The 13,370-nt window shown below is 44.2% G+C and overlaps 1 protein-coding gene across 5 annotated transcripts in view; it reads left to right on the plus strand.

The window, feature by feature from the left end:
* Positions 1 to 712: 712 nt before the first annotated feature.
* Positions 713 to 13,370, plus strand: part of RUNX2 (RUNX family transcription factor 2) — a 157,638-nt gene continuing 144,980 nt past the window's right edge. For 4 of the 5 annotated variants that reach the window (XM_056487545.1, XM_056487546.1, XM_056487548.1 and 1 more), the window contains exons 1-2: positions 1,481 to 1,795; positions 8,627 to 8,783. In XM_056487545.1, coding sequence (XP_056343520.1) covers positions 1,496 to 1,795; positions 8,627 to 8,783 — 457 coding nt within the window. In that variant the 5' untranslated portion in view covers positions 1,481 to 1,495. Of the gene's footprint in view, positions 1,796 to 8,626; positions 8,784 to 13,370 lie in introns of all 5 variants that reach the window. The other variant, XM_056487547.1, reaches the window with a different exon arrangement.

Here is a 13,370-nt window from a genome sequence, read left to right on the forward strand (position 1 = left end):
CCTTCATCTTCCCCGACCTCAACTTCTTGGGACCCAAAAGAAGTTTGTAACTTTGTTGCTTTTTTTCATAATTATTTTTTAACCCGATTTTCCAGAAAGAAAAATAACTCAGACAAAACATTTTAATGATTTTTTGCTGCTGTTGTTCATCAAGGGCGGAAAAAAAAAAAGGCAAGATTTTGTTCGCCTATTCAACTCAACGGACTTGGATCCAGCAGCGAAGGACCGGGCTGCACCGAGGCTGCCTTTTCCTAGAATTTGCTTGGTCAATCTTAGAAATCAGCCTAAAGAGGGGTGTTTTATTGTTGTGTGATTGTTCTTTTTTTTTTCCCTCAACTATGATCCCCGCTTCTTTTTCTCTGGGAATCCGAAAGTTCAACTCTTCTTAAGTCCTGATCCTCCGAAAGGAACTTGCTAAAAAGCCTCTTTTAATTATCCGCCCAGTGACTTTCCTCTTCACCCCAAAAACCCAGTAACTTTGTTTCCCCGCCGAAATCGCTTCGGGAGCGCCTTTTTTTTGGAGGGGGGGAGCCAATTTTCCCAAGCCCCTTCCCGAGCTCCCGCTTCCTGAAGCCAAAGGCAATAAGCGGGGGAACCCAGCGGCTCCTCGCCACTGTCCCAGAGAGGCTTTTTGTTTGCTCCTTTTTTTTTTTTTTTTTTCCTTTTTCTTTCTTTCTTTTTTTTTTTTTTTTTTTTTTTTTCCCTTTTTTTTTCTCTGTGTGTGTCCGGAGGAGGAAGATTTCTTCGGAGGAAACCGGGACGTTCCCCTGAACCCCCCCTCTCCTCTCCGCTCCTCTCCGGGGCTGAGTTACGCTACGATTCTGGCGGCCACCAGCAGCAGCAGCCCAGGAAGCTGAACCAGCAGCGAGTTCCACTTCTCCCAAGACAATCTTTGGAAAATCCGAAAAGGAAAAGAAGACGGGGAGGGAGGGGAAGAAAAAAGGGAAGAAACTCGAGCACTTGAGGGAAGAAGCGGTGGCTAGAAGGAGGGAAAAGAGCAAAGAGACTGTGCGAGAAGGAAGGAAGGAAGGAGGAGGAGAAGCAGCAGCGCTTTGCAGCTGGGCAGAAGCCGGGACCATGCAGTTTCCAGCCGGGCTGTGCTGAGAGGGGCAGCCCCGGACCCACCGCCAGCCTCTGCCTCCTCGCTGCTCCAGGCTGCAGGCACCCCCAGAACGGCATCACCCCTCGCCCCGTCCATCTTTCTTTAAAAATCAAAACCAAAACAAACCAAAAACAGACTGAGATTTTTTTTTTCCGTGCGTTTAATCCGCTCCTTTTTTTTTTTTTTTTTCCTATTTTTTACCTAATTTGCTTTTTTGCCCCTTATCTTCACCCCTCCACTTTTTCATTCACCCCCTTTTTTCACTAGATATATATATATATTTTTTTTTTTTTTTTTTACAACCCCCACCCCCCACTACACGCCTCCTCTACCAGCGATCCCCCTACCGCTCCCCCCCCCCGCCCCCCAATTCGCTAACTTGTGGCTGTTGTGATGCGTATTCCCGTAGATCCCAGCACCAGCCGGAGGTTCAGCCCCCCCTCCAGCAGCCTGCAGCCCGGCAAGATGAGCGAGGTCAGCCCGGTGGTGGTAGCCCAGCAGCAGCAGCAGCAGCAGCAGCAACAGGACGCGGCGGCCGCCGTGCCCCGGCTGCGCCCCCACGATAACCGCACCATGGTGGAGATCATCGCTGACCACCCCGCCGAGCTGGTCCGCACCGACAGCCCCAACTTCCTCTGCTCCGTCCTGCCCTCGCACTGGCGCTGCAACAAGACCCTCCCGGTGGCGTTCAAGGTGAGACTCCCCCCTCCCGCAGCCGCCGCGGCCCGGGATGCTCCCCCCGCGCCCCCTGCCCTTCCTCCCGCAGGGGCTCCTGTGCCCCCCACCCCGGCCCGCAGCGTCTCCGGTGATCCCCGTCCTGCAGGAGCTTCTGTGCCCCGCAGCCCGGAGGGATTTCTCTGTGTGTGTCCCGCAGTTCCAGCCCCCAGCCCCGTCCTTCAGTGCCTTCTGTGCCCCCGGCCCGTGGGGACTTTTGTGTCCTCCCCAGGCCCGCAGGGACTTCTGTGCCCTCCCGCCCCCCCTCCTGCAGCATCTCGGTGCCCGCAGGGGTTTCTGTGTGCCCCCGATCCCCCCGCCCCCGCAATGTCTCGGGTGGTCCCTGGGCTGCAGTGCCTCCTGTGCCCCCCCAGCCCTGCAATGCTCCCCGTGCACCCCCATCCTGCAACGCCTCCTGTGCCCCCGCGGGGCTTCCCTGACCCCCCAGTCCTGCAATGATTCCTGTATCCCCCCCCCGCTCCAAGTGTTCAAATCTTGCAGTGCCTTCTGTATCCTGTCACTGTCCCGCTGTGCCTCCTGTGCCCCGGCCCGCGATGTCTCGAAGTTCAGCTCCCGCAGTGCCTCTCACCCCCCTCTCCCGGTCCTGCCGTGCCCCCCGTCCTGCTGCGCTTCCTGTGCCCCCCAGCTCTGCCCTCCTCACCCTCTCTGCTCCCCCGGTGCCCCCCAGTTCTTCCCGCCCCCCTGCACGGCCCGCACCCCCGGAGCATCCCGTTATCTCCATCCCCGCAGGCACTGCCGGTGTGTGCCCCTCGCAGCCCAGGGACACTCTGTGCCCCCCTGAGCATCCCCTGGGAGACACCCCCTGCCCCCCACAGTCTCTCTCCTTGGGTTTTTTTTTTTTTAAGAAACCTTCTTTCCCTCCCTGGGGAAGGGGGGATTCAGCCCTCGGCCGGAGCTCAGTGTGGCACCTCGAGAAGCCAGCCCCTGACCCACGGGGGTGCCCCTTCCTCCTCTCCGCTCCCGGGAGCGGGTCTGGAGGGTCTGCGGGGGCTCTAAGCGTGCGGGGGGCTGGAGTCCGAGAGTCAGGCTGCAGAGCAGAGTGGGGCCGGGGCTTTGCCCTCCAGCAGCCCGGGCAGAGATGGGGACACAGAGCACCTGGAGGGGGGGGACACGGGGCCCCTTCACTTCTCCTGGTGGACAACCGAGGAAGTGGCTGCCCAGAGACGCACTCCTTGGCAGGGTCGCACATTTCCATAATAAATCCCACCCCGCTCTGCACTGGGGATGCTGCTTTTAATTTTCTGTCTCTATCCCCACGGCGCGCTAATGAGAGGAAACGATTTTAGAAAAAAACCTGTAATAATAACAACAGTAATTGCGTGCTTTAAAGCAAGCCTTTTCTCCTCCTCTAGCAATATTTCCAAGTGTTCCCCCTGGAGTTTTCCTTCCCGTGGCTTTTGGTAGGGAGGGGGCAATGGCTGGGGTGTCCCCAAGTGCCTTCCTGAGCAGGTCATGGGTCATAGTGAGGTGAGGTGGCCCTGCGAGGGTCTCAACATTTTCCTGTGAAAAATAACACACCTGGAAATCCCTGAAAAGACAGAAAAATTTGGAAACAGTCTCACCCAGTGTGAGACTTTTTCTTGTGTTTCCCCACTGCCAGCCGTGTTATCATGGCCGTTTGTCCGGGAATAAATAGCAAAAGTGGTTAAATGAGCCCCTGGTAAAGTGAGTGGTGATAAGGATGGAGGTTTGCTTTGGAGATGTTGCGGGTGAGGCTTGGCTAAAGTGTGTGTGGGAACAGCTTGGAGAGGCTGGAATTGCGGGAGGAAGCCATTGCACAGGCCTGCTCGTGCGGGGCGCGATGGTGGGGCTGAGCAGCAATGGCAGGAAAATGGGGTGTCTTTTGGCTCCATGGCTTGGTGTCGCACTCAGAGGCTCTCTGCGTGTGTATCCCAGTGATTCTGATTCCGAGGGGCTGCGGCGTGAGGAGGAGGAGCTTTCAGAGAATTGTGATTATAATTTAATTGAGCGCTAGATTAAGTGGGGGTTATAGTTACTCTTCAAAGCAGGGACGCGGGAGCTGTTGCATTATCGTGCTCACGTTGCTGTTCTCATTTGAGGTGTCTGAGCCTTCTCCTACCTCACAGCAATTCAAAGATGCGGTCGCATCTCATTAGAATAAGGGAAAGATCTAAACTAAATATTAAAGTATTTAGAATATTATTACAATAAGAATGCTTACAAGTGTTAGAAAGGTAGACAAAGGATTAGACTGCTCCCCAATATTTTTGTGCTCACATTTATGTATTAATATGTGTCTTATATGTGGGTCCTATGTTTGATTGCTGACGTGGAGGTGCAGATATGACAGATTTTCAGATTCATCAGAGTCTCGAGCAAAAGCATTGCCCCTTGCACCCGGCTGCTGTGGGTGCAGCTGTGTTTTCATATGCAATATGCACTTTATAAAATATTATATATGCCCTTCTTTACCTGTAAATTAATTTGAAATTCACTTGAAATACTTATGGCCATTTAAAAAAAAAATCTATTTCATTTTTCAAATGCAACTTGCATGCAGTTGCCCAATAGTTTTAGACCAAAGGAGCTGCATGTATCATACAGTGAAACATTTGACTGTGTTACAACAGAATGGGAATCAGCTCTGAAAGGAAAAAAAAGACAGATATGAGCTATAGAAATCTCAGCTAAACAATAACTTGAAAATGAAATAGCTCACAGACAACACACTTTGTGAAGTTTTATTGGCAATAAATAGTATGTTGATGATAATGTTTTGAGTGGTGTGTTAAGTGTGTCATAATTCTCTCGCAGCGATCTCAAGCAAAAACGTACGCTGGATATAGCACTGTTTTAATTTAAAAAAACAGATATAAATCATATGCAGGAGAGGAAGTATGTTATAAACAGTGCTGGGTTTGATTATAATTTTTTGAAATAGTGTTGGCTTAGCATTAGGTTTGAATTTTAAGTATTAATATTTGCACACACTAGGGAGGGAGTCCCTGTTGTGTGCTCACTAAGATGATTGTTAATGCAGTCTGGTTTTTTGAGGAAGAGTATTAGATGAGTATTTGTTAATATGGCTCTAGTTAATATTCAGAATAAAATAAATGGATATTGTGCACCCAGCTCCGAATCATGTTCACTTCTTAATCTCAGTAGCCAGCAATACTTTGTTGGAGTTGAGTCATCAGAATTTGGCCCCTCTGTGGGAGTTTCTGCTGCAAGTCATAAAGACCCAGATTGCCATGCTAGAAGTGACTTCTGTATGATGCTAATAGCAGCAGTGAGTGTTAATGGACCTAAAGGCAAGGGGAAAATGGGATGTGGAGTCTAAAACATTTCCCCAGTAGCACCACAGTAGTTCAGGGTCTGTCAGCATTTCCCTCCAAACCCCAATTTTCAGAGTTTATAACTCAGCTGTTTTAAATAGCTTCAAGCTGAAACCTGCTGTATAAATTGTCAGCCCAGATGTAGATTTGAAACAAAAAGTAGTGCAAATCAGTTATTCTGTTTTAAGTTACAGGACACTGAAATATTTTTAATAGTATCAGATGCTCTTTTGGCAATGTCTGGAGAAAGCATTCTCAATACAGATTTTACATTCAGAGGCTGTTTGAATTCAGTGTTTTGCAAGACAGCTTTTGAAGTGGCAGCTATCAATGTTTGAGAGGAACTAGTTAGCATGTACACTAGTGTTGGCCATTTTTTTTTTTTTTCCAGATAAGCATTTTACTCTGCAGAAAGTCTGAGTACCTGCTGTTGTATAGGAGTTTTGCTTTGTGCTTATAACTTCCGTCTTCAGGCTACATACTTTGGCCAGTTCAAATCCCACTGGACCGAAACTGGGCAAACAGGTTGCCTAACCAGAACTGTGTTATGCAAAAAGCACATAGTTATTTTCAATTCTCATAAGAATTGGTTTGGTTTTATTTTGGGGATTCAGGTACCTTTTTGAGCTCTAGTTGAAAGAAAAAAAAAAAAAAAAAAAAAAAAAAAAAGAAAAGAAAAATATGTAGGGAGCTTAATTTGGAAAATAAAATAAAGATTTTGAAAGAGTAGAGATAATGAGTATTGAAGGATAGGTAAGGAATGTGCACTGTGGCTACTTCTAATCTTTAATTGTTAACACAGTCCTTACTCATTTCACAGTGCATTTACAGTCCTCTTTCTAAGAATATGTAATTAATTTTGTATTGATAAATGCCATAAAATTGCCAGATCAGGGTTTATGCCAACAATCTTTCAGTATGTATAATTACTTCTGAAAATTCTCAAAATGGTGGGTACTTCTCCAGGTTTCAAACTTGTTTTGCAGAGCTTTTTTCTACCCAGCGCTTCTGTGTACCTGTGCAATAGTCTTCGGCTGGTTTGTGGCAAGAAGTATCGAAGTAAGAAAATAATTAGCATTTTACTTCTGTTGCGTGGCAGGGGAGTTCCCCATGTTATAGGGCTTTATTTTATGAGCCAAAGTTTTTGTTTTCATCTCTGATTTCAGTTTGTCTTGTCCTTTGTTCCTCTGAGATGAACTGTGGTACTGCATCCAAGATGCAACTCTAGAAAAGTTTGCTCAGCGACGGCAGTGGCACGTGCAGCTCTGGGCTGGTGGCTAAGCTGACAAATTGAACTGACATTGAGTGGAAAGGGCAGGAAGGAAAGCTCTGAAAAGCAACAGAGGACAGAGGGGAGCATTTTAAGGGATTTTTCTCCCTGCTGCCAGGTGTTATAAGCTGTACCTGGGTTTGGGACTGAGACAGGGCTTTGATGGCGCTGCCTGTCCGTGCTCTGCAGGTACCTCGGCACAAAGAGGTGAGCTGAGGCTTCAGGCACCTCTGCCTCTTCCCAGGCCCCTGGCAGCCTTGTGCTTCCTGCTGAGCTCCCAGGTGCTTTGCATTTCTGGAGTTAATGTGATTTTTGTTGTTGTTTTGTGAGGTATAAAAGGCGTTGGGTGCAACTCCCTGGGATGCTGATGGGCACGACAAGAGTGTCCAGAGATAACGTGGTCTGTTGAGACTGGGAAGGGAGTGGTTTATAAGTAGTCTCAAGCCCCATGCTTCACAGTATAAGCCAGTATCCATTTATTAATAGTTAGAGTCAGCTTTTTAATCTGTTTACCAGATTATTATTTGTTATTTGATTATTGTTTATTATTCCTTACACCTGGCTTTTAAGCCGTCAGACCTGGTTGCTGCCAGACAGAGTTATTGGGATCTCAGATCTTAGCCACAGTGGTGGTTCCTCTGTTTTTATGTTCAGGGACTTTCATATGACTTTAAAGTTAAATCTTTGTTTGATACATTAAGACCTCATGGTAGTTTGTGGCAAAACTTAGCTTTTAGTTTTGGGTGGGATTACCTTGTGTTTTATGCAAAAAAAGAAAAGCAGGTAAATTCTTTTCAAACAGTGTTTAAGCTTCACTTGCTTCTTTGTCTTCAATATTTCTTTTAAATAAAATAAGCTATAGTTTTCAGTAATATGGCCTATTTTTATATGATTGTAATTCCTCTTAATTGTTTTAGAGAAACATTGTACAGTTCACTGGACCACAAAATGCTCTCCCTATATATATCCAAAACTCCTCATTCTTTCCACTGAATTAATATCACCTGCAACCTGCAATTGTTAGTTTCAGCCAGGATCATTTATGGAAAAGACATTTCAGGAAGGGCATATGACAAAATGTATTATATATTTCAGGAGACAGAATAAATTACTCTGAATAATATAAAAAGTCATATCTGACCATGTAAATTGGTAACTGCAAGGGGAGAGACTTTGTAGCTTAAGATATTTTTTCAAGTTCTGGCTCAGCCATGCAATATTTCTGAATCTCTTCTTGTTATAAATTTATTTTCAGCATCAGAATTAGCCAGCTGGGGAAAAGGAGGTTATTTTATTAATACATTTGTGGATGTGTTTCCCCTGTGTGTATATTTTCTTCCTAGTAACTTAACATTCCTGTTTAACTTTATTTTCACTTTAAGAAGCCACAGAGCACTAACACTGTAGGTATTCCTGGTGTTTTCAAATCAGAAGCTGTCTGCTCCATGACATTTATTTAATCAGATGTTGGAGCACTGCACAACCACTGAAGCATGAAAGGGAGACTATCAGGTAGCTGGAACATAAGGAGAAATGAAATACTTTGATATCTTCTGTTCACCCATCCTGGAATTTGAGGGAGGTATCAGCACTAACCACATGCAACTCTTGCAAGCACTATGAAAATTTACATGCCTGCAAGGAAATACAGCTTTGTTTTATATTGCACATGAGGAGTTTGAATCCCAGCCATGAAGTGCTCCATTGTAGAGCGTGTTGGGCGTCAAGCTTTGCCTGCTGGTGCCCCGAGTGCCACTCCTGGGATGGGTGGATGCACAGATCTCTCTGGCTTGAAGTCAGAGGAGCTCAGGGGTCAGGGTGATGGCTACAACCAGAACAGAATTGAATCTGGGTGCTAAGGGTGCTAATACTAATTTCTAGATTTCCATTTTAAATGCTTTCCCGTGCATAATTTACAGACACAAGCTTTGCCTCCTGTCCTCTCACTGCTCCCTGCTTGCTAAGAACAAAGCTGTCCTTAAGCATGCACTCATTGTAAGGATGTTGAGCCTTTCTGAAGAAATGCAACAATGAAGAAGCTCTGAGAAACAGAGACAACACACGGTGTTTCTGTGTTTGATGTGGCACTTTGTTCTGTGCACAGCGAGTACCAGACTGCTCACCACAGAGCTCTTCACCAGCGTGGCAGCCTGCAGAGCTGGGAGGGGAGCACACACCTCCAAAGTGTGCCTCACCAGGGGTGATTGTCTCCCTGTTCCACAGGTGGTGGCCTTGGGAGAAGTGCCCGACGGGACAGTGGTGACTGTCATGGCTGGAAACGATGAGAACTACTCTGCAGAGCTGCGGAACGCTTCTGCTGTGATGAAGAACCAGGTGGCCAGATTTAATGACCTACGATTTGTGGGCAGAAGTGGAAGAGGTAGGCCACTGCCTTTTACGTGTTCCTAAATGAAAAATGATGCCTAGATGTCAAACTTACTTCACAACTAAATATTGACTAACTCATGATCCATTCAAAGAATCACAGAAAAGTTTGGTTTGTAAGAAACCTTAAAGCTCACCTCATTCCAACCCCTTGCCATAATCAGGGACACCTTCCACTAGACTACATTGTTCAAATTTTCAGGGTTTTTTTATTTTTTTTGGAGTGATGTGCAGATATTTTATTGTCAAACTTCAGCATTTGCACAAAGCAAATTAGGAGTGTCTGTAGCTTTTTATCAGACAGAGGTGTTGAAAAATGATTCAGGGAGTACCTGCTTCCCTGTTTGCATCACACAGGAAGGGTGGAAGGAAAAGGGAAAATCTGTGATCCAGGTTATGCAGAGTCAGGGGAGTGTATTTCAGGCCATGGCAGTGAGAGATGGAGAATTCCCTTCAGCAGTAGAGGTGCTTCTGAAGTTGTTGTAGAAAACCTGTAATTAGGGGGACTTTGCATATCACATGTTCTATAGGTTGTATTCTTTAGGGACTTAAATCTTTCAAGGCTTAACAGCTGTTGGTGGAAAGCTTTCTAGTGACTACTCTGCCCTTTAGACCAAACTGTTGATAACCTGTGGAAATCACCCCCACTTTTCTTTTTAGTAAGCTGATTGACTTTTTATGAATTGCTGGTAAGCCTGGGCATGAACTAAATTTAACCTTTACTTTAAACAATAGGGTAACTTTCAATTTTTTTTTTTTTGTTTTGCTTTTTTTTGTTTTTTTTTTTTGTTTTTTTTTTTAAGATGTAGAATGCTATCAGTGTCTTCCAGTTCTTTAGGAGTTTTATATAATCTGAAAACTGCACTGCACTACTAGAAAGCTTTTGTAATAATTGCAAATTTGCAAGAATTCCTCTTTAAGGGCCACATAGCAGCTTTCAAAGTTCAGGCAATGATTGAAAAGATAGCTCAAAGCAGCCTGGCACTGCAGTTCTTGTTGCAGGAGTCTTCACAGGGGTGTTGTATCAGTCATCAGTCAGATCCAACCCACGTATTTTTTCCTTTATGTATTTGGAGTAATTATTCTTTTTTTTTCTGAATCAGCCCTGCAAAACAAAGCAAAAGAAGCAGAGTAATTGTGCTAGGAAATTAGCAATAAGGCAAATTTTACAGTAGTATTCTTTAGAAAGCAGTTGCAGTTCATCTTACAGAAGGAAAGAGTTTTTGTCCGAAAAAAAATTAAACATATGACAGAGTGCCAGATAGTCCAAATCAGTCAGCACATTTTTACAAGTGCTTTGTGAAAGTGAGTCCATAAGCATGACTTACAGTGACTATTCTTTATTTTAATTACCTATCCAAAAATTATCTTTATCATTTTAGAACTTAAAAAGTATTAATAATAGAGAATAACTTGAAAGAATTATTTTACCAGTGGTAATACAACATAACTATGGAGTTTATTCCCCCTGTGAATAAGGTGTTGCCTCTCTCTTCCATTTGTCTTCTTTTCTTTAATAATCAGTTTGCTTTGTTATTCTGCTGATGGATTAGGTTTGGAAATTTTCTGGCTCCATCACTTCTACTACCTTACAGTAGAAGTTCAGTAGTGTATCAGCCTTTTAGTAGTGCTAAAAAAGGACTGAAATGTGATGCACTACCTCTGATCTGAGGATTTAATTTCAAACCTATGATATATACTTTTTATTAAAGCATAGGAAATGAAATAGACAGCCTAAAGCCTCAGTAGATACTGATACAGACACAAACACAGAGTTCCTAAAATTTGGTTCCAGTAGTTTAATTTATATTTTTATCTAGCAGACTTGGAATGGACTTTTTCTCTGATCAATCTGGGTAGAATCTATGGAAAAGTGATAGTATACTTTTCAAACCCTCAACATATTTATTTAAGAGACTTCAAAGAAAAACAAAGGGTGTGCACTGTTTTACTATATTGGCTTTCTGAGTTTTGGCTAGTTTCCCAAATAGCAATTTTTATATTTAAAAAAAAAAAAAAAAAAAAAAAAGTTAAAAAAAAAAAGGAAGAAAAAAGACAGACTTAACTGCTTGCAGACTTTTCACGCATGGAAGATGAAGAAAGCTTCTTTTGATGAAGTGTAATTATGTCCAAACAGAGCTGACCCCCTCCCCCTATATTTCTTATGATCTTAACGGAAGAAAGTTGGGCTTTTCCTTTGAAGCAGCCGGGACTCGGTGGAGGATCTGAAATGCTGCATTCTCCTGCCAGAGGCAGGATGGAGAAATTGGTCCAGACTTGTCTCCCAGACTTAGAACAGAGAGGGGGAGAGAGAGAGAGAGAGAGAGAGAGAGAGAGAGAGAGAAGGAGAGAAGGAGAAAGAGTTATCAGTAATGATAGATTTTTAGAACTATGCTTAAAATAGCAGGAAAATAAATCAGTAGTTGCAAACAGAAGTGAGAAAGCTCCTTGCATAGACAAATATCAGTAAACACAAGTCCTGAAGCAGAACAGGAAAAAATAAACTAATAAAGAAATCATTTTTCGGTGGCAAGAAACTAATCCACACCTGTTCCTGACTTGAGATTTACATCTTTCTAAGCAGCTCGTGCTTTGATCTCTGTATCTCTAAATTTGATTGTGAAGTCTGAATCATCAACTTACCACTTCACCTCCTCTCCCACGTTTTTACTTGCTTCCCATGGCTCAATGGAGAAACCCGATTTTTATACATATTCATTCTGTTTGCCTGACAGAAGCTTCACGTTTCTGTTTGCATAATTTCTCTTAAGCACCTTTTTGGGATTCATAGGAGCGAGTACCCGGAGTGTTTGATGCGAATGCAGCAGTTGTTTGTATGTGGTTTTTGGGCGGTAGCTCACTTTTACAAGCCTGATCCACAGCACAGAGAAGAAAGAATTCCTGTCTTCAATAAGCAAAGGATCATAACCTTAATTTTGTTGTGTCCCGATACTTTAATCACATTAGCATCTAACTGAAAAAATATGCAACGCGCACACACGAGCTGCCGAGGCTCTTTTCAAGCTCCTTTCTGGGGCTTGCCTTGTGCTTCAGCATATGTCCATCTCGTCCTCCTCTGTGTCAGCTCAGCTCACATGTGTGAATAACAAAGAATGCACAGTTTAGACACACTGAAGCAATAGTGCCAGATGACTGCTTGGCTGGGGAATTTAATAAAAGAGAGCTACAATTAGTCTGTAGTCTCTGAAAGTGGATAGTTGAAATGACTAAGGGCAATAAAGCAAGGTGATAAAAAGTGCATTAAAGGATTTTGTAGCTGAGGAGGGATAGCTGTGAAATAGCTGTGGAAGGCATCAGCATCACTGAAACAGGGGAACTGAAAAATTTATTTCATTCTTAATCCTGTAATATGTAAATCATCTCTTGTAGGCTCTGGAGTGCCCTGGCAGGGCCGTGCAGCTCCCACAATGAAGGGCTCTGTGGTTTATGGAGTGTGAGGGGGCTTCCTCAGTGTTCCTTCATCCACACTTTGCTTTGTAAAATACTAGTTAGGGAACAAAACCAGTTTCCCTCTTAAATTAGCTGCTTACCTCTTCAGCTCAGACTGGCTGAGAGGTGACAGTTCAGATATTCTCACTGTCAAGGTCCAAATGTAGCTCTTTTTATTAAGGAATTCTTTTTTTCTGGCCACTGTATCCTGTTGAGATATATTTAGTGAAGAAAATATTGCAGTGCTTTTCTACAGAACGATTTTGTAGGTTCCTACAAATAGCATATTTTGTGGTGTTAATTTTTTTTCGTCATAAAAGACATTTACAGAGATTTGGTGTATAAAGGGAACAATAGCATGGAAGGCCAAATTCTTTGTTCAAAGGTATATGGAAAAGCTCCTTTAGTATTTTTATTACCAGTAATATTCTACTGATCATCTAGGGGTTACTGTGACCTGAATGTCATCAGCATACAATCTGTTAGTAAGAACTTTTTGACATGGTAAGCTGGTGCCAAAAGAAGCCTTAAACCTGAGCCTGGAGAACTATATATATTTGTGCAGTGGGCTAAATTCCTCTTTGGAGAGGGATAAAGGGCATGGACACTTCTCAGCCCTAAACAAGCAGTGTGGAGGCATTGTAGGACTGCTGCTCTGTTGTGAGCACTGCCCATGCCCTGTGCTGGCAGGACACACAGTTCACCTCTGGGACAGCAGGTGGGCAGGACTGGACAAAGACTGAACGTCCTAAATACACCTAACTCTGCTCCTGTGATGATTGAGGAAGTATTCCTTTTCCCAGTGAAAATGGGGAAAGCCACCTTCAGCCATGACACTGGGATAGAATTCAGCATCCTGAGATTTTTGCATGCTTAAACTGACAGAGGGCAGGTTTAGATTGGATATTAGGATGAAATAGTGAAGGTGGTGACTCACTGGCACGGGTTGCCCAGAGGAGCTGTGGATGCTCCATCTCTGAAAGTGTTTAAGGCCAGGTTGGATGGGGCTTGGAGCAACCTGGTCTAGTGGAAAGTGTCCCTGCCTGTGGCAGAGGGTTGAAACAAGGTGATTTTTAAGGTCCCTTCCAACCCAAACCATTCTATAATTCTATTTGCCAGGGTCCTGACCTTC

The sequence above is a fragment of the Oenanthe melanoleuca genome, chromosome 3, assembly GCF_029582105.1.
Source record: "Oenanthe melanoleuca isolate GR-GAL-2019-014 chromosome 3, OMel1.0, whole genome shotgun sequence".
NCBI classification, from domain to species: Eukaryota; Metazoa; Chordata; class Aves; order Passeriformes; family Muscicapidae; genus Oenanthe; species Oenanthe melanoleuca.